Here is a 20,927-nt window from a genome sequence, read left to right as displayed (position 1 = left end):
AGTCGGTGGAGCAGTTGCTCAGGGACACTGTGAACAGAATGGAGATGCATTTTGGGTGTAACAAAATGGGATCCTCTCTTTGATGTGGAAGGGACCTGCCCCAGCAGAAAGGTGTTCACTTGGTCTGCTAAGGGGGTAAGAGCTGAGCTGCCCATCCAAGGAGGAGCCACTTCTGCAGGCCTCAGGAGGCTCTCAGGAGAGGATGTGAGTCAGTCCGGGTCCTGTCCTCCTGTGAGCAGCCCTGGGAGCTGGCTGAGCACTAAAGCTGTTGGGCGGCACGGGGCATTTCTGCAGCGTGACTCCGAGTGCGGAGGCATCTCAGCTCATGTGCAGTGTGTGCTGCTGCCACTCGATGGCACTAAATTTGTACTCAAGCTCGGAAATGAGAGCTGCAGGCCAGACTAGTCCTCCTCCCACCTCCCAGAGCTGTGGTAAAGTAAAAAATACTGTTCATTACTGAGAAAGAAAAGACATTGTCTCTGCTGTGTGGGATTTTATTAGGAGTGTACAGTGTTCAGTAAGCTGACAGTATGGGTTCAGCTTGAATTGTGTAAAGGGTATACAGATATGTCAGTGCATGTTTGTCAGAGAGAAATGCCATTTGCGCTGCCGAACACAATGCAGGAGGGTGAACAAGGGCTAATGTTACATCTGAGGAGGGGAGCTGCATTAAATTCTGAAATGTTCTAATGATGTCAGATGTACACCAAGCTCCCTGATCAGAGGGGAGGTGAGCAATGGCCATAACGCTTCACTAAACAGATGTCTGTGTAGGACAGGGAGATTTTTATGTGGACACATGACACCAGATTACATCACCCTCTTGATTACTACAGGACAGTACGAATACGTCACTCTGCTCAGTTTCCAAGAAAAATCTGTTGCAGGCTTTGCATGTTTTTGCTGTCTAATAACTTTCTTTTCTGAATCCTCAGGGTGACCCAGCTCAGCGAGGGCGTTTGGAGGAAGCTGCTTTCCAGTTGCAGCAGATTTTCCGGGTTGATATTTCCATTGCATTCAATATCCTTGGTAATGTGGACTCGGATTTGTTTTGTCCTTAAACCACACATTTCACTTTTTGGAGGACCTCCAAATTGTTTCAGGTCTTGTGTGAAGACAGAGATGGCATATACCCAAGCTGAAGCCTCCTTTTAGCAATTTCAGCTCTGCTTTGAGAGATTTATTGCCCTTTGTCTCATCCTGCCACCTGATTTATATCAGCATATTGAAATCCAGGCTTGGTTGAAGTCTGCACTGTAGTCCTGACATCTGTAGTTAGAAATTAAGTCATCTCTGTCTTTTTGCAACACGAATTGTCTTATCTTCATAGCTCTTTTTTCATTGTCTGAGATCTCAGTCTTCCTGGCAAGCTGAAAAAGCAATTGCAGAACTGCAACTAACTTAAGAAGAGCTGAAGGAAGATGCAGTGATCTAAGAAAAAACTCCCTGCCCTACATACACCATTAGTAGCAGCACTAAAAAAGCAAGCTGTTTCTGCATGAACCATACATTGTGCTAGCTGATGATCCCTTTTTGCAGCGAGACCTGAATAATTCCTAAAATGCAGTGTTGCTGTTTTTCCTATGGAAGCTTTGGTTGTGGGGGATGAGGGCTGGTGAGCCAGCTAGGAGTGGACTGGGCCACTTAACGTGGGCCAAGGGTGGCCCCGTAGCTCTGGGGGAGGTTGCTGTGTTTGAGACTGCATTCTGTCCTTTTTCTTTTCCTCTGTTCTTACATTGTTTTCTTCGCAGGGATTGAAAGTATGAGAGCAGGCCACTACCAGATAGCTTATACCTGCTTCAAACTGGCAGCAGATCGAGGCTACAGCAAAGCCCAGTTCAACGTGGGTCTGTGTTATGAGCATGGCAGAGGCACAGAAAAAGACTTGGAAAAGGTATCCACAACTTGTAAAGTCATATGTGTGTGGCACAGACCCAGAGAATGGTCTTCATGGGGTGCACAGGCACATTTCTCCTTTTGTATGGGCGTGACAATCTATGAAGTCTTGCTGGAAAATGCTGGAAATAATATAAACTGCAGGTTTGCAGCACTGGCTTCGGTGTTGTAGGTCCCCACAGAGATTTGCTCCTGAAATCCCCTTTGTCATTGCTTCTGAGGTCTTGTCGCAGGTACACAGGCTGTACCACTAGCAGTTGGGAGAGTACCCATGAGAAACCTGTCATGTTACTGTATTTAAAACACCACTGCACAGCCGAGGACTTTACATCACAAGCCATCCAGTTTGGGTACCTCGACTACAGCCTGCCACCTAGTGCATGCTGGCCGTACTCAGCATCCTGTAGCTGAAAAGATCTGCAAAGACTGCCTGTTTGGAGTAATTGTGCAGATCCCCACTGGCACAACATAAGCTTTGGTATTGTTGGCCCAGTGCCATCCCCTTCAAAACTCGGAGTTTTGACTAGAGAAGGCAGAGGTGGTTAGAGGGCTCTCGTACACTGGTAGTCCACTGTCTCACTTGAACAACCTCGTGTTCTTCAGCAGGGAAGTGTGGGAGGGCTGCCAGGGTAAGCATGTGCAGCTTATGATAGGTCTGGACAGAGAGGTTAAGCTTGTCCTGGCCAGAAGGGAGTCATGTCATGTTTGAGGGCATGTATTACCTGATTCACACAAGTGTTTCTCTGTTTCCAGGCAGCTTTCTATTACTACCGTGCGGCCAGCAGCTGTCACCCCATGGCACAGTACCGCTACGCTAGATGCCTCTTGTGCCACAGTCCTGAAAATGAATGGCACAGGCTTCAGAAGGCAGTATCTTTCCTGGAGCAAGCAGCAGTGGCTGGGCTTACAGAGGTTAGTGTCCACCACGTGGGAATGATTATAAAAGCTGAACAAACATTTTCATAGGACAGAACCATCAGAAAACCCTGTCTAAAGGACTTGAACCACAAGACATCGTAGAAAGCAGCATCTTTGGGACTAAAAGCAAAATTCTTCCTGCATATTGATACCTCTGCCAGTGTATGGGGGACAGTCCTGCCTGCACATGGAAGGCAACTAGGTGCCCATTGTGTCAGTTGTGCTGGTTGTCTGTTTTGCTGTTGAGCTTTTTAACGTGGCTCTCAGCACCCCTTCCATGTGCTTACGGGACATTTTGCTTGTTGGTAATGTGCAAGCTCCAGGCCCTGTCACACATCTGTGATAGAAATTCCCCTCTTGGCTTTCTTGCTTGAGGATAGGATGCAGCCATAACTGCTAGCCACTACACAAGGCTCTTTCTTACTTTACAAAGAAAGAGAGAGCTGAGAAGTACCAGTTCTTAGGAAACCTGTCAAGTTGTCCCTTCTTCTGTGCCAGATGTCCTTGGGTCTGCTTTGTTTCATCCAGCAGTGGCAGCCTTTCATGTTCCATGCCTCGAGAATCTGCAGCATGGATGGGATGTGCCAGCGCTCAGAGAACAGAAGTAGCTGCATGCAAAAGATAGGGGTCCACACCAAAGTACATTTCAGATTCCGAGAAGGCAAAGGGTATCCTCTATTATCACAGGTTGCCGCAACATACATATTTGGATCATACATCATGTTTTGACATACTTTTTTGCATCACTAAAAGCAATTCACACCTCTTTGTCTCCTCAGGGTAAAGAGTGATTCAAACATCAGTAGGATGATTTCTCCAGATCTCTCTCTCACTTGCATTCACAGTGGAAGTGGCTTTCCAAAGTATCTTTTGTTCCTAAAGTTTAAGGCTTCCTATTTTGCCCCAGTCATCCCACTCAGCAAACATGAACCTGACTAGAAAGTTTTAGGATGTGTCATTCAGGTGCCCGCTTTTGAATTCCCTCAGCTTTGAAGCTGGAGCCAAACATGCCTGTAACCGTTCTCTCCAACACCTAGATTAGACCATCAGCTTAGAAAAACTGACCTGCAGTTGAAAAACTATATTTCACTGCCTCCCAATGCAAAAGTACAGGTTGCTTTGGTGGAGGAACTTCTATGAGACACTTTGAGTAGGAACAAATCCTGTACTGTATCTGATTTTTCGAGATGATTCATCCGCATAGATCTGTGTACCCTGCCCTCCTTTCCCACTCTTTAGGGGATGCGTTTAGGCATGTGCCATCTTGTGTTAAGAATGCAAGCCATTCTGGCACTGAGTGTATCTCATGTAGCACGCTGTTCCAGGAAGTACATCTGCTGTGTCTTACAGACAGCTCACAAGTAGGAGCCATTCTCTGGCTCTGACTTCAGCGGTGCAGTTTAAAACAAGACTCTGGGTCTTGTAATGCTAATGTGGTTGTATTACTGGGTGTATAGTGGAGTTTTGTAGATCAAATAGGATTTTTCATGTTTAACGTGTCAGACTGAGTTTCTTAGGACAGCCTCCATTCTCCCAACAGGTTCTGCAGCAAGTAGGGTACTGTGCACACCAGTCTTGCAGGTGTCCCTGACGAGTTGCCAGAGATTATGTTCTGCTCCAGTAGCAGAGCTTTTACTGGCATTTGGACAACTTGCAAAATCAGTAAAAGAACGGGAGTAATTAAGGTGGAAAATCCTGGCTGATTTCTATCATGTGGTTTTGCTGCAGGCGCAGGCTTATCTTGGAGTGTTCTACATGAGGGGGCTACAACCTAAGGAGAAGAGAGGTCTGAAGTACCTGTTGCTAGCAGCAAAGAACGGCGTAAGTAACCTCCTTGTAAGCTGTGATTGTTCTGAATTTGGGTTTGTTGCAGGTGGCAGAGCTCAGGGCTTCTTGAAGGTGGGAGTGTCAGGATGGCACTGTGCTGCCTGAAAGGACAGAGTGGAAAGCCCCTGACGAGGAAACAGGCCCAGGGACACAGACCCTACAAAATATAATCATAGAAAAGCTGTATTGGGTTAGAGCAGTTCTTAGGACCAGTGCTTATGCTTTTTCTGACAAATACTCACTTAGCATAATTTTAAAGCTTTCTGTTATGGAGCCTCTATACCTCCCCCAGTCAAGCTCTTTCACTGCTGTATCACTGGGAGAACTTTTTGTCTCTGTCTTGAATCTATTCTTCAAAATAAGCCCATTATTTCTTGCCTTCTATAGAGGGGATGAACAGACTATATCTGTTTCTTTGCAGGGATCTTTTATGTACTTAAATATTTGAACTTGCATTCAGTCATCTGTTGTTTCTGTTTTCTGTCTGTTGTCTGGATCTGTTTGCTCTCTTAAACTTTTTCCAAGTGACCCACGCTTTTTTTTTTTGAAGGACAGTGCCACAGTCTTGGCATAATGCTGCTCCTGAGGCCTTACCAGCACTTAGAGGAGTAGACCTATAACATCACATGTCTTGCAGCCTGGTTTTTGTGTTCTTTACAGCACCATGACATTGTTCACTCATTTTCAGCTTGCACTTTATAGTAAGAGCTATTTTTTTTCTGAAGAACTCTTTCATTTTATCTTGAGTTCACACAACTTTTATGTAATGGAAAATAATGAATAACTTCCCTCTTCTTCTGGCAAGTACTTCTGATTCTGTCACCCTTCAGTATGTCCTCTCTGAGTCATTTCTTTTGCAAACTGCAGAGCAGTAGTTTATTTTGTCTTTCCTTGTAGTTAAACTGTTACATTTGTCTTGTCAGTCCTCTCTGTATTTTTCTAATTTTCGTCCATTGTAAAATGCTTTGGACTAAAACTGGACTCAGGATGGAAGCATTCCAGGGATCTTACATAATGAGATCTTCTGCTTAATTCTGTATTCCCTTCTAATATTGTTTTCCTATTTGCCTGCCACTGACCGATGTCTTGGTGGTTTCAGAAACTGTCAGGGTGACTCTCAAATTTCTTTCCGTATGCACTCCTTTGTAGTTGTTAACACTGTTTCACCTGTGATTGTGCTGGCCACTCATAGCGTTGTAGGATCTTCTTTAATTCCTTACAATAAGTTCTGTCCCTCTGAATGACATTACAACTACATCTACAACTCTTTAAAAAAAAAAAAAGAAAAAAGAAAACAAACACAAAAAATCATGGGTTCACTGTTTCTCAGGTTGTTGCTCTGTTCTGGAGCCATGGGGGTAGCTCTGACAAGCATTCTTCCAAACACAGCAGTGCTTCAGAGAACTGTGTTTTATTTTGGTTACCACTCTCCATTTCATCCTCCCTTATTTTATGGGAGCAACCACAGAACATAAAAAACATGAAGAGTGTTCTTGGAGAACTGAGTCAGACCTTCAGATTTCAAAGTGTATTACAGTCATATCTGCCATGCTAATTTGGGATTCTCCTCTCCTGGCGGTGGTCTTTGAGGTGTTCATCATGTAAGAGACCACTGTTGGAATACTTCATACTTATTTAATCCTGTGTCTTGTCACATCTGAAGTGTCAATCCTTCAGCATGTTTATCTCATCCCTAAAGATGTTTATTGCTGTCATAAACTGAGACTTGCAACATTCTGCAAAGCACCCACTCGTTGAGTTCTTTGCTTTCCTCCACCAGCTAGATCTCAGACAGCAACACTCGCAATATGTTCCTTTCTCATGGCTTTATTAAAACTTGCTACTTTTTTTTTTTTTTCAAAGCCCTATTTAGAACACTTTTCTGGCAGTCAGGCTATTCAAGTAATGTTTCTGTCTGTTTCACTGGAAAAGGTCTGTGTGACCACTAGCCCGTGTGGTCTTTTCAGTGTCTTCAGGACTGTCATCTTGTTTGTTTGCTATCTGTGAGACCCTTTTCCTCCCATTGGATCTAAAAACTAACGTGCACAGCTGACGCACAAACATATCCTGGGTTTGGATTTGACTGCTGACCCATCTGCAGCGACATCTCGAATTTCTGGTTCATTCTCAGCCATTGCATATGTCTGAGTAGTTCAGATGTTTTTTTCTGTAATGCTTAGTTGCTTGACTTACCTTCTGCTGCTTAAGATTACTTCTGGAACATGATTGCATGGGGCTGAACAAGACACTGGCACACTGTTGTGTCGCAGGCCTGACGGACTGCGGGGCTGCCAAGGGGAATCTTCCAACCTTGGCAGCAAGCACCTCTGGCATTTGTTATGTTTTTACAAGACATCTGTGTGAACTGTGGCAGGGCAGTCCGCAGGGTGTGCTCACAGTTTGGGTGTGATCAGGATGTGGGTGCAGCGAGTCCTCTTAGCTCTGACCCCTGAGGCAATCTGGATGCTCCATGGTGACAGCTGTTCCTTTGTTCCGGTGACGCAGACCTGGACGTTGAAGGGAAATCGGTGACTTTAATTGGAAAGGGACAGGGAGGAGTGCAGTTGGAGGTATCTGGTAAGAAATTCTGCTTGACGATGTGCTCGTCAAGGGAAGGGACTGAATTACTGAAGATACAGTCTGAGGGACCAAAGGTAGAGGAGTAAATGTTGAAGATGGTGTTAAGGACTGTCTGTTCTCATTTGTGTGCTGTCGTCACTTCTCCATCATGCGGGGCTGATCACTGTGCTGTTTCCTGTGGCTAGGATGCCCAAAGCAGGTATCACGTGGGTGTTTGCTATGAGAAGGGCCTTGGGGTGCAGCAGAGCCTGGCAGAAGCAATGAGACACTATCGACAGTCAGCTGCTGCAGGGAACAGGAGCGCTCAGGAGAGGCTGCAAGTGATACAAGAGGAGATGAAAGGTACCGTGGGCAGCAGGTGAAGAGGGTTTGTTGGACTGCATCCTGCAGTGCCCCCTTGAAAGTGGGGCCCGTATCGCCAGAGAAATGGTGGCACGGGACCATGGCAAAAACAAGTGCTTTTTACTAAAGGGGAGGGAGAACGTGCCTTTCTGGGTTGTTTTCACTTCTTACCAGCTATTTCCAGTCAAGTGGAGGAGCTGTTCCCATAATCTGATGCGTCATTAATATCTTCTTTTAATGCACTTGCAGATGTGCAAAGAAAGCATCCGTTCCCTTGCGGTATCCGAGCCTCTGCCTCCAGCCCCTGTTTCTGGGCTATGGAGCACATGCCTGCAGGTCTCCCCACCTCCCAGCCCGGACAATCTGCCCTCGCCCTGCCCCACTCCTGGAGCGCAGACAGACTCCACATGATGACGCTCAGCAGTGCAGAGTGGAGCCGTGCCCTGGGAAACAAGGTGACTCCGCTGGAGCTGTAGTGCTCGGAGACCCGCTGCTGCTCCTAGAGCAGTTGGTAAGTGAAACAAGGAGGCGGAAGGGAAGCTGGACGTGCTCAGTCTGTGTGGGACTGGGCACAGGGTAGTAATGAGTCGGGAGCACTTTCTGTTAATGGAACAGGAGCCGTTTCTAAATATAGGTGTTTTCAAAACAGACCTTGTGATATTTCCTGTGCCACCACATAGCTTGGCCCTCTACCTACCAACACAAGAACGTTTCTTATGCTCCTGCACTTCCATATGGAGCTACTGTGACTCCAAAGATGCCACAGTGGGTATGATTTGGGGCTATAATTCCAGTAGCCTTGCACATCTTTCACATGGTGTCTGAGTGAGGTTTACAAGCCACCATATGGTGATGCTGGCAACTAACTCTGTTGTGGGTCTGCATTCTCTGAGGCAATTTGATCTCAGTTCAAGGCTACGCTACCAGCACAATCTGGGCTTCTCTCCACACAGACATTGTAGCAGTTCAATCTGCTTTCAGACCTCGTCAAAGCGGTGGAAGGAAGAGAGTGAATTCTTGTTATTAGAGCACAGGTTTTTGTGGGATGCAATTGATGGATCCACCTGTGCTGGTGAAAATAACACTTTCTTCAGCCATTCCACGCCTTTGTCAGCGCCCTTCAGTCCCCAGTTATTATTCCTTCAGCTCTGGCACTGAGCTGCTCCCATGGGGACACCCCTTTGAGTCACAATGAGCAAGGTTTGCTTCAAAATGTATATCATACATGTTTGCTAAGCACGTCAGCTCATTTCTACCAAAGTGGATAAGGGATGCTCCCAGCGGGCAGTAGCCACTGTCAGGCAGGCAGAGGCAAGCAGCTGGTATGATAATTTCTTCCGCTGGGGCAGCTGAATCCGGAAAAAGACATTTGTCCACACAAGTTTAAACTGGTTCAAGGGCATCTGTACAAACTGTCCAGCTTCCTGTAGCTGTGTGGCTCTGGTGCTTTGTGTAGATCAGCCTCTGGAAAACAAAGGCAACGGCCCCATCCTGAACTTGCTGTGGTCTCCATTCAGCAAGGGAGGGGCACGGCGAGAGCTCAGTGCATCTGATAGCTCAGATTGTTCTTCTAGTCTGGTCTTTCTGCCCAGACCAAACTTTCTTAGACCATTTCCTTTATCAAGCAGGATACAATTAGCAGGAAATTCCTCGGGTGGATTTCCTATTCTGTGATAATCCACAGCATGCTTACGCAGTGGTCAGGACAGGATGGGGGTAAGGGATGGGGGGAGTTGAAAGCAGTTTGCAGAATCAGGAAATCGAACCCAGAGAGGAATTTGTCTCCTTTTAAATCTGCTTACTGTAATGTATTTTTGTGTAAAGATTGTCCTTTGAGAGGCACATCAAAGTAATGCACCAGAGGAATATGCAAGGCTGTGCGGTGTTTGTCCTCTGTGTGCATTCCCAAGATGCAGAGGAGTCCTGTAGGGCTGCATCTCCTCACAGTCACAGATACGCCACCCTCATAGCTTGCACAGCTGCATCTCAGTTAGAATTTGGCTCACTGTCATTGTTTTGGTGCAAGAGCCTGTTTTGTTTGTGAAACAAAACAGCAAGACATTTCTATTAGCATTGTGGCTGTGCAAGCACGCTGGGGTAAACCCATCAGTGTAATTTATTGCCAGAGATGGGGTCATCTGTAAAGCACTTCAGGGAAAATCCAAATACAACAGTGGGTATTTGGGGTATTAAGAAGTCCACCTGGGGAAATCTTACTATGTTGCTCTTGCTATTCGGTCCCAAGAGCAAGAAAAAAAAACAAAGAAGAAAAAAAAAAAAAGAAAACTTATTAATTTACTTTTCTTTAAATTATGTGTATGATTCTCTGCTGCTGTGGCTTGTGTATGTGCATGATAAAAGCAGGGCACGGTAACCTCCAGTATGTGCATGGGTAGGATGCTCTTGTGATGCTCCAGCTTATATCTGCTGGGTAGTGCTGCCCGTTCTTTTTCAACTTAGCAGTGAAGATGAGAGCTAAAAGTACTACCCAAAGGCACCCGATGCAACAGCCCCACTGTCAGCAAATTAGCTTTGGAGAAACTGCAGTACCTGTGGAGAGCTCAGTGCCGTATTTTTAACATAAAGATGCTGAGGGAAGGAAAGCAGTGTGTGTAAGGCACTGCTGGCCCTGCGCTGTGGTGGAGGGGATGCTGGCAGCCCCTTCTCAGCACCTTTTGTAGGAAGCAGCGGTGCTGTGCGCTGTTAGCAGTGGAGGTGATGGCTTTACCCTCACTCCCACAGCGTGACTCTGCGCTCACCTGTGTAACCGCTTTGCCAGCATGCCCCAGGTTTGATCTGTGCTTTGTGTCTTAGTTGGAAGGCAAAAACTAAGGTACAGAGAAAAGAGTCCTGTGTGCGCATGACCCAGCTGTGCTTACCCGTGGTTTTCATTCTCCTAAAACTTCTCCTCCTCCCATACCCGTGTGCCACCCATGCACGGTTGCGTAAGCCTGCAGATCCACTCCCAGTGCTCGTGCCCCTGTTGTCTTTCCGTTCTGAGAGCAAATCCCCACAGTTAACAACACCTGTGTGTACTTCTTCCTGTTACTAACATCTATGTCGTAGTGTTTCTACACATCCTATTAACCCAAAACAGTCTTACTGCTCACATACAGGTTTTCATTTTGATCTGCGTGTAAGATGGGTGAAGCCTGTGACTGAATATTTCAAAACTGTTTTCACGCTTCCCTTTTCCCAGTTTACCTTTGACAGACTCCAGCCATCTGTTGTCTGCTCCTGGGCAAGGACTGTGCTCCAAAATCCAGTGGCCTCAAGAGAGAGCAGGGAGAAAGGAAGTGTGGTCACCTAGTGCAGCCACAGGAGAGATGCCAAAGCAGATGTAGCGATCTTGAGGCATTTTACAATGCCAAACTCACAGTGGTAGAACTACAGAAGCTGAAAGCATTGGTGGGAGGCAACAGGCAGAACTCCCCTTTCTGAGCTGCCATTTCAGGCTTCCGGCAGCCACAGCACTGTGTCAGCTAAACTGGACCTTTTTGCAGAGATGGTAGTGTAAGAAAAAAAAACAATTTTATTTAAATAAGAACTGAGATCCTGGAGCCCAATTCTGCAGCATGCTGCAAAGTCCATGGCTGTGCTGCTTTATGCTCTGTGGTGCACTGTCTGTAATCACGTGGATGTATCTGCATTGTTCTCCGGTGTAATCTGACAAAGCCCCCTCTCTCAATCTGCCTGCCCTGGGAGGAGAGGGCCCTCCTGCTGTTGTGTGAGTGTGATTGTAAAGTGAAAGGGGAGGGTGGGAGGGGAGGAGGGCTAGGAAGGCAGGAACAGGCAGGGAGAAGGGAGCTACACCAGGTGAAGTCAGTCGTGGAGAAATTTGACGGGGTGAGGCAAAGGAAGAAATGTGCCTGTCATGATCAGTCTAGGCATGGATGGCACTACGAACTTCTTAAAACACGCGTGTGCACCCAAATACAGAACGCTGTGTTTGACTCTTGTCTCCTTGTCACAGCCACCAAGCTGCCTACAGAACGGGAGCGCTGTCATCCAGTCCAAGGCTCTTCCCACGTGCTGACAGCTGCCGCAGAAGCCCTGAGCCTGTTTCGTTGTGGACTTGGACCTTCTGGGACAGAATCATTTCAAAGAGGGTGCTCATTTCTGAAAGGAAAGTGCTGGCCAGTCTTGTCCCAGCGGCGTTTGAGTCAGCCCCAGTCCCTTTGCCAAAGGTCTCAAAGGTCCGTGGTTTCTCCTGCCTCGCAGCTTCCTCGTCCTGAGGTGAATGCAGAGAGTCAGGGGAGAAGACATTGTCCTTGTAGCTGCCGGCGAGTGGCAGGGAGAGCCGTGCCACCCATGCCGGGTCAGCAGCCGTCAGCCTCTTGAGGGCCAGCTCTGGAGGGAGTGAAAACAAGAAGTGTTGGTGAGACGTGTGGAAGAGGAGATCAAAGGAGAAGAAAACGAGAAATGAGGAGACTTCCTGAGATCCAATGTTACAGGACTGATTGTAAGCAAATCTAGGGATAGGCTACCAGCAGCATCACTCAAACCAGCAGCTTAAAAACCAAGCAAACTAGAATTGTTTTAAAACAACTGTGTTTCTTTTGCTTTTAAATACAAGAACCATTAGGATCCCTCTGAGTTCCCATTTGTTGCGGTTTCAAGTGGCACTTCACTAAATTGTTAGCAAAGCCAAAGAAAGTGAAGGTTTGGGACTAGCTAAAGGGGAGACAACAGCAACGGAAAGCTTTCAAGGGGGAAGTGTCAAACAGAAAAATGGTCACTAGTGGACTTCCCTTACCGGTCACTCAAGAGTGGGAATTTGCTGCTAAGCAGTCAGGTTGAGACCGAAAAGAAGTGGGTTAGTGTGAAAACTAATAACAGAACTGGAATGAAATTCTGAATTATCAAACGCACAGCTGGGTGGTTGAGGACTAGTAACAAAAAATTGAGCTATAACGTATTTGTTCATCAATTGGAAACAGATGAGGAGCAGTGGGAGCCTGGTGTGGGCGTTGGCTGCAAGCTCATTAATGTCCCAGTAATGTGATTCTGCCCTGAAATGGGCAAATGAAATGATACAATGTGTTGGTCAAGATATTCCCTGTTGGCATAAGGACATATCTGCGGTATTGTTATTAGGTCTGGCAAGACCTGATTAGGAGAATTACATACAAATCTGATTATCCATCCCTGGGAAAGAGGATCTGAAATGACAGAAGTGCGGAGAAAAACTGTTGAGATGAAACCAAGAGCAAGTCTGAGCTTACAAGATGGACACCCCAAGAGGTAGGGTTGCTTAGCCTGAGGAAGCAAACGCTCACTGGGGATTTGACTGCAACCTGCTATTATTTTGATGAGATAAGCACCAACAAAGGAAATCGCTATGCTTAAAATAGTGTTGGCAAAAGAAGAAATGATTAAAAGTGTCCGTGAATAAACATATACTGCAAATTAAAGGAAGGACCCCGTAGCAGAGTGAGCCTGGAATAGCTTCCCCATCAGACGACAGGAAAGGAAGTGGGGATTCTTGTTTTCAAGGTAGAGCTTTGCAGTTGATAAACAGGCTCTGACGTGGTACGTGGGAGCTGCTGTCCAGCCCCGCACTGATTCATCCCCAAAGCTAACGAACCCCTGGAAGGGGCGAAGCGACAAGCAGGTTTGTGAAACACTCAGAGAGCAGGGAAACAACTGGTGTCTGCTAACACAGCACAGGATACCCCGACAGTCCCAGTCAGAGGGCAAGGCTTGGTGTCGTTTTAAGCATTATGCAGCTCTCACTGACATAAGGTGACCTCAGAAAGCAGGGTCCCCGTTCTCCTGCACTTCTGCTGTTTCTGGAAGGTAATCGATAACCAGCCAGAGCCGGGGATGTGTGGTCCTCGTCTGTGGCTGGTCAGCCAGCAAGACAAGTCTCCTTCCTCCATGTAGTTATCGTTTTTCTCTGAAACAGAATTGTGCCTCAGGGTGCTTGGGGTGAGGGGGGGCTGGGAGTGAAAACCTGGTACAGAGAGAAAGGTAGATACAACACTTAAATTTCGTTTCAGTGGAAGCCGCAAAATTCTTACATCTTGGTAAACTCTCAAGCCTTCTTTCTGCGATCTCAGTATTTCCTCTCAGTCACAGCGACTGTTCCTTAAGAGATCTCCCAAGCATGCTGCAGCCCCGTGTGTTTGCTTTAAAACAGTGCAGTTCTGTCCTCCACAGTCTGCAAGAAGCCACCAAATCCACTGAGCAGCGTGATGCTTCGGCTCGGGAGCGGGGCACACAGCAGCGTGCTCACAGCAGGGAGAGCTGAGGCTGTTGGCTGATCGCCCCAGCCCCTGTGGCCATGAAATCTTGTAATTAGGTATGTTTAATTTGACCGATAACTCCTCCTTGCCTTATTTTAATGGTGTGTTGTTTTATAATCAATAAAGATGTATCTTTTTCCAGCCATGGAGTGCTCTGTTTCGCTGCTAGGGGAGAGGTGCTGACAGCAGCTCCGAGCCGAGCCGGCAGCTCGGTGCTCACGGTGCAAACACCCAAAGAGCCGGCGGGGCCCGACCGCTCGCGCAGCTCTCCCCCCGCTGTGAGTAACACAAAGGCCCAGACAGCCTCAGCCAGCTGCTATGATACTTTGAGCACAAGCAATGCTTCCTTCCTCCCTCCTTCAGGATGCAAGTCCATTTCTCTGTTTACAGTGGTGGGGAAGAAGGAAGGAGTCCAGCAGCTCCGTCGTCTGCGCTCCGTTGCCTTTTTGGGAAGGTCTGGGCTCACGGTTAAGATTATTTTTCAACACAGAAGCAGCTCGGCCTCTTTTATCACGTCCAGCACTGCCGTGTGGGCAGGAAGCTATGCTGGCATAGCCTCAGCATGCACCAGTCCTGTTTACTGCAGAATTGGAGTAATTTGGCAATACTTTATCAAATCCAAGAAGAATGCGAAATGTCCCTGTACGGCTCCGCGTGGCCATAGCTCAGATTGTCAGGGGCGCAGGGTGCTACCTGCTTTTAGGGCTGGATGAGGACAGATCTGAGCCCCTCGCTGGGGCTCAGCAGAGCCGTGGGCTGGAGCTGGGCAGCCTGTGCCTGCCTGCCCCACGCTGCTGCCCTTCAGAGCCGAGGAGGCCAGCGGCTCTCGTCTCACCCAGCCCTGCTTCTTCTGCTCCTCGCTGGAACAAAAGGGCAGGAAGGCAGCAAGCAGCTCCCTCTGCACAGCAGCACAGAGGTGCCCGTGGCTGGAGGTAGAGCAGAATTTACTGCAGTCGCTCCCTGGTTTACTTCACTGGGTGCTAAAAGCCTGCTCGCAGGTGGCGTGGAGAGTACATAAACCAGTGTTATAAGCTGAGCATAAAACCATAACATAGCAGGCCATAAACAGTCCTGAAGAGCACCAAAGGCAGCTAATAACCTTTTTGCTAATCAGTGGGCTTGGAGAGCTCGAATGAAAGGACCAAAAGCTGTGAAAGGACCAGGGAAGGTGAGGCCACAGCAGCAAACCTCAATGAATTCTTCATGCCTACGCTTGCTGCGGAGGAGCACGGAGGCTCCACAAAGAAATCTCTGCTGCAGGACGTGAGTCAGACAAACTCTTTCAAATGGAAATGCCAGTGGAAGAGATTTAGAACAAATCAATAAAAGGAACACGCAGACGATGTCAGGCCCAGATGGTATCCACCTCAGAGTGCTAGAGGAACTCAGATATGAAATTGCCTGGCTTATTAGCTGATGTTCGTTAACTACCGCTTCAAATGAAGGCAGTATCGGAGGAACAGAAGGTAGGAATGGTGACATGAGGTTCTGAGCTCATAAAGGTGGGCCTAGTCTGGGCAGGTTCACGGAAATTATTCTATATGAGCAGGTAGCTGAATTCCTGTTACACAGGCAAGAACTGGCATGGCATTTGCAAGACTGTGTTTTCCAAATTTCCTCCAAATTTCTTGCTGTATTTGAAGGAGGTAGGTGAAGAGTCCTGGCTGACAGGGGACACCTGAGCTTGCAGAAGAGCACCAGGCAGTCTCACAGAGGTCCTGAGCTGTGCTCTGCATTAACCTGAATTACCAGCCAGGCTGTGAGAGGGACTAATGCGAGTTAAAAGCTAGGAAGCAAGAGCAGGAATAAATCTTCCCCATAAAGAGAGGTCATTACTGGAGTCCCAACAGAAAGTCTGAGACCTGCGCTTCTCACCAGTCATAACTGATGCGGAGCAGTGGCTGGTGGTGGTGCCGATCCCACTGAAATACCCCAAAGAGGGCAAAGAGGAGTTGCTGAAGGCCCCAACACCCAGTGACACGAGCAAAAAAAGGCTGGTGGGGTTTCTGTGCCCCCCTCTGTTGGATGGCTGGCACGGGGAATGACTCCTCGTGTACTGCTGACTCCCCCCATGCAGAGGAGGGATTTGGGGTGAGCAGTTCAGCAGGAGCTTGGGCAGGAAGGGAATGAAGACCAAACCAGAAGACACCTTAAACCACCAGTGCAGGTGAATCCTAACCACTGCGCGCAATTCTGCTCACCGCATCTCAACAAATAACAAAACAAAGCAGTGCGAATGTAGAAAATAACCAGGATGGTAACAGGTGAGACTAGAGCCATTCGGGCTGGTAGGAAAGAGGTGCCTGATGGGGCTCAGGGGGTCTAGAAGGTCCCAAAGGGCTCAGGAAGCACAGCTCTTCTCCTTTCCCACTCTGTATGGACCAGAGGACCATAACGCAGAGGCTCTCGGGTCAGCATGGATGCAGAGATTGCGCATAGCAAAAAATGCCACATGCCAGCTGCTGCCATCTATGTTGGGTTGGCGTGTTCCCTGGGGACATCCCGCCAGCCCCAGCGTGCCCCCAGCTCACACTGAAGGCGATGAGGCCACCTCACCTGCCTGCGGCTCCAGGAGGGTCTCCAGCTCCTCTCCCACCAGCTGCGGCACCGAGAGGTCGAAGCCGCTCTCCGAATCGCGATCCTCGGCCTCGCTCTCGCCGTGCCCGCTGTCCTTTGTGCTCAGGCAGTCAGCATCCAGCCCCGCAGCCCTGCAAGGGTCCCAAAACGCTCAAGTCAGGCTTTTGCTCCTGCCTTGCCTGCTGTTTTGGAGGTTGTGGTCTCAATACCCCATGAAGTGACCCCGAGGTGGGGTGTGGGCACTGTTCTCCTGCTGCCCGTCACCCACCAGCTCCATGCACCCCGTCCAGCTGCAGGTGGCCCCCCAGCTGGGTCAGCCAAAGCTTGCAGCTTTCTGAAATGCCACTTTTTCAATCATTTTAGTCTGAGGTGTGTTTCTTTTTAAGCATGTGAGCAAAAGCATAAAGATCAGGGGTGCCACGGAGCCCCTGAAAATTGGGCTCCAGCTGGGTGCTGGGCTACACGTGGGGCTGCTCCACATTTCTTGCCCAGGAGGGTTTCTATCCTTCTGCAGGGGGATCCCGAGCTAACGGGCAGCTGCTGGCCCTTCCCCATGAATTTGGAGCAGCTGCCCATGTGCAGGACGGGGCAGGGAGCATCACAGCCCAGGGCAGGTCTCCCTCCCTCACCCTCCAGATGGAGCTGGTAATAAGAAAGGTGGAGAAGGCTGAGTCTGCCCCTGGCCTGGGCAGGAGGGGATGGGGGGATGTGGTGAGGCAGTGAAAAATTCTGGCATTCTCAGGAGCTTTCACTCACAGACAGCAACACCATTGCACCTTTCCATTGTGCTTCTACACACCGGTGTTCCCCCAGCAAGGACAGGCAGATGGTTTGTGGCCAAGGAGGAGCTCATGTGGGTGTGGAAGGAGCTGCCAGAGGTGCCCCAGAGCATCCCCAGGAGGGAGCTGGTAGCCACACCAGCATGGAGGTGGGAGCAGAGGAGCACAGCCACCTCCCGAGGCAGGAGCTGCCTCCCTGCCCCATTGCTTGTCCCATCTCGGGTCAATGAAAACGGGGCGAGCTGGTGCTGGGGCTGAGAGCAGACCTTACCTGCTGCCGTTCTTGGCCGTGTACTTGTTTCCCCTGTGGTTTGTTTTGGGCTGGAACTGGCCCTGGTGCAGCAGAGACAGCAGCTGAGAGATTTGCTGTAAGGCAGGAAAAGCCTGTTGAGCCCTGCGAACACCGCTCAAGCTGCTTCCTGCCAGGATGTCCCCTCCGAACCGCGCCACCTTTTTATAGCGTTTCCTCCTCCTGCAGATGGTTCGGCATCCCCACACGGGGGAAAACAAGGCACCAAGCAGCTCACCTAGCCCCGAGCTTCCCTTGTGCCCCTGCCCCTGGCCCATGGGGTTGTCCCCTCCTCCCCATGCCCGGTGCCCTCCACCCCAGCTCCCTGCATGTCCTGGTGGGCATCTGGAGACCCCCCACCATCCCCTGCACTTTCCCAGCCCACCCCCAGGGTTAGGCAAGATTCTGGGGGTCTCCACACCTCCAGCAAGACGTGGAGCATCTCCTACCTGCACCGGGGCCGACTCCATGGCGAACTCCCCGTTGGGGCTCTGCTCCGCCAGGGCCACCAGCGAGAGCCGGACCAGGCTCCTGAGGATGTGCTGGTGGGGAGGGGGCTGCCCCGGTCCCTGCGGCGTGGTGCCTGCTGGCTGGGGTGGGGACAGTGGGGACTCTCCCAGCAGTGGCTTCTCCGAGCCTTCACCACGCGGCGGGACGTCCGGGGGGCTCACAGGTGCATTTTTGGGTCTGTGGGGCTGGCAGGGCCGGCGCTGCATGACGGCGAGGTTGAACATCCCTTGCTCCTCATCCGAGTCCTTCGAGGTCCTCTGGTTTCTCAGGGTCCTGTAGAGAGTGGGGGTGAGGTGGAGGGGAGGCTGCGGGGAGCCCTCTGGGCAGGGCTGGAGGGGCTCAGCACCCCGGGGACGGCCCCGCAGCGCCGGGACCAGGTGGATGTCGGCCTTCTGGATCTGCCGGGGCGGCTTCTTCAGCTGCTGCTGCCTGCGGGCGTCCTCCGCCTCCCTGCAGTTGTAGGCCATGCCGTCCTTCTTCTCCTTGCTGCGCAGGGACAGGGTTAAAGCCGAAAGGAGGAGGCACCCGCCCAAGAGAGCGGCCAAGCAGATGACAGCCACCACGGGCGGGCTCAGCCGCCCCAGCTCCCAGGCGGAGATTTTGGAGAAGGCCCCGTGGCGTCGGAAGAGGAGCCGCACCCGCGCCTGGGTGTGCAGGGGCTCGTCCCCGCTGTCGCTCACCCTGATGGCCAGGTCCCACTGGGTGCCAGCAAGGCTGGTGGCGTTGGTGGCGTTGAGGAAGAGCTGCCCTGAGAGCGGATCCAGCATGAAGAGCCCTGCACCGTCCCCGCCCACGAGGTCAAACCTCAGAGCCCCGTTGGGACCAGAGTCTCCATCCCTGGCCACCACGGTGAAGAGGAGGGGAGTGTCAGAGCATGACACCGGCGTGGCGTTGGCCACCGCTGTCCCCAGGGTGCTCCCGTTCCCAGGGGTCACCCAGACACACCCCGTCTCAGTGCCGATCAGGAAGGACAGCGTGGCCACGCCGCCCACCAGCGCTGGCTCAGTGACAACGGGCGCGTTGTCGTTCTGGTCAAGCACAGCCAGCCGGACAGAGACGTTGGAGGCCAGCCTGGGGTGGCCACCATCCTCCGCGGTCACCAGGAACTCCAGGCTGCTCATCTGCTCGTAATCAAAAGCTTGGAGGGCAAAAACCTCCCCGGTGGTGGGGTCGATGGAGACCAGACCTGAAACCGAGGTGTCCCGGATGCTGTAGGTGATCTTCCCGTTGAAACCCAGGTCGGGGTCAGTGGCACGGATGCTGAGCAAAGAGGTCGGCGCTTCGCCGTTCTCCTCCACGGTGCTCTCGTAGGCGGCCCTCTCGAAGGAGGGGGCGTTGTCGTTGACGTCGCTGATGCAGATGGTGAGGTGCTTCAGCACGGCCAAGGAGCGCTCGCCCTGGTCCCGTGCCACCAGTGTCAGGTTGTACTCGGCACGCAGCTCCCTGTCCAGTGCTGCGCTGGTCATCAGCAGGTAGCTGTGGCTGTTGGTCCTCTTCAGCCTGAAGTGCTCGTCCCCGGGGCTCAGGGAGCAGTGCACCCGCCCGTTGTTCCCCGAGTCAGGGTCGCTGGCCGTCACCAGGGCCACAAAGCTGTCTTTGGGGACAGCTTCCGAGAGCACGGGCGCCTGCGCCGCCCAGGTGACGTGGACGTCGGGCGCGTTGTCGTTGACATCCAGCACTTGGACCAGGATCTTGCAGTGTGCCGGGATGGGGTTGGCACCCAGGTCCCTGGCCTGCACGTCCAGCTCGTAGGCGTGGGTCTCCTCGTAGTCCAGCAGGCGCTTCAGGACCACGCTGCCCGTGCGGGCGTCGATGCTGAAGGCGCTCAGCACCTCCGGGGGCGCGTGCTTGCTGAGGCTGTACTCGATCTCCCCGTTGGGACCCTGGTCGGGGTCGGTGGCCGTGACTGTCACCAGGAGGGTCCCGGGCGGAGCATCCTCCCGAACCTCGACTGCCAAAGAGCTCTCTGCGAACACAGGGCTGTTATCATTGGAGTCGAGGACAATGACTTTAATTAAAGCGGTACCTGACTGCGGTGGCTCCCCATGGTCAGCAGCCGTCAGCACGAGGTCAAAGGAGGAGTGCAGCTCCCGGTCCACCTCTTTAACCACAACGAGCTCAGCGTGCTTTGTGCCATCGGAGCTGGAGACTACATCCAGTGCAAAGTGCTCACTGGGGGACAGCGTGTAGGAGCAGCGTGCGTTGGGGCCAGCATCAGCATCCAGGGCTCGGTCCAGCGGGATGCGCGTCCGCAGCGATGCGCTCTCCGACATCTCCAGCTCTAGCTCGGGCGTGGGGAAGCGGGGCGCGTTGTCGTTGATATCCAGCACTTGGACCTCCACGTGGATCAGAGCCAGCTGCTGGGCGGCCAGCACATCGAAGGAGACCCAGCAGGGATCGCCGTGCCGGCACAGCTGCTCCCTGTCCACCCGCCCGGCCGTGCTCAGCTCACCGTCCGCACTCCCCACACGCAGCGGGAACCCCCCGGGGCTCTGCAGCAGACGGAAGCTTTCCTCCATTTCACCACTCTCACCCCACTTGAAGTGCTCAGCCAACGTCCCTATCACCGTGCCCTCCGGCACCTCTTCGTACAGCCGGTATTGCACCGTGAACGTGGCCACCTCCTGAGCATCGGCGGAGAGGAAGAGGTACCACCAGAAGGCCGGGAGCTGCAGAGCGGAGCGACCCAGCAGCAGCAGCCCGCTGACGATGCCCACGGCCCCGCCGCTCCGGCCAGCAGCCATGGGCTTCCCCGGCTGCCTCCGCATCCCCAAACGGACCTCAGGGCACGCACGAAGCTGCCGCATCTTCTCCCGTTGCCGAACGCCACTCACCAGCTGGGAAGGAGCAAGAAGAGCGTGGAGGTCCGGAGGCTGCCCCCTGCCCTGCCATCACCCCGGGACGGGCGGCGGAGCATCGCGGGCTGGGACGCCGTGATGGGGAGCAGAGGGACTGCCGCCA

At 51.3% G+C, this 20,927-nt stretch overlaps 2 protein-coding genes across 2 annotated transcripts in view; one reads left to right on the top strand and one right to left on the bottom strand.

Annotated features, from left to right (window-relative positions):
- Positions 1-11,675, top strand: part of DELE1 (DAP3 binding cell death enhancer 1) — a 20,262-nt gene extending 8,587 nt beyond the window's left edge. Inside the window, exons 6-12 of the mRNA XM_082771343.1 lie at positions 936-1,029; positions 1,752-1,894; positions 2,650-2,808; positions 4,543-4,635; positions 7,407-7,563; positions 7,813-8,074; positions 11,537-11,675. Coding sequence (XP_082627469.1) covers positions 936-1,029; positions 1,752-1,894; positions 2,650-2,808; positions 4,543-4,635; positions 7,407-7,563; positions 7,813-8,039 — 873 coding nt within the window. The 3' untranslated portion in view covers positions 8,040-8,074; positions 11,537-11,675. The remainder of the gene's footprint in view (positions 1-935; positions 1,030-1,751; positions 1,895-2,649; positions 2,809-4,542; positions 4,636-7,406; positions 7,564-7,812; positions 8,075-11,536) is intronic.
- Positions 11,314-20,927, bottom strand: PCDH12 (protocadherin 12). Its single transcript, XM_082771342.1, has 4 exons — positions 17,906-20,927; positions 17,439-17,533; positions 16,368-16,519; positions 11,314-11,913 (listed from the first exon to the last, which is right to left on the bottom strand). The coding sequence occupies exons 1-4, from the start codon at positions 20,771-20,773 to the stop codon at positions 11,549-11,551; spliced, it is 3,480 nt and encodes a 1,159-aa protein (XP_082627468.1). The 5' UTR covers positions 20,774-20,927; the 3' UTR covers positions 11,314-11,548.

Source organism: Aythya marila (genome assembly GCF_965140915.1).
Source record: "Aythya marila genome assembly, chromosome: 14".
Lineage (NCBI taxonomy): Eukaryota > Metazoa > Chordata > Aves > Anseriformes > Anatidae > Aythya > Aythya marila.
The sequence above is the reverse complement of the archived record's forward strand: the minus strand, read 5'-3'. Positions and strand labels throughout refer to the sequence as shown.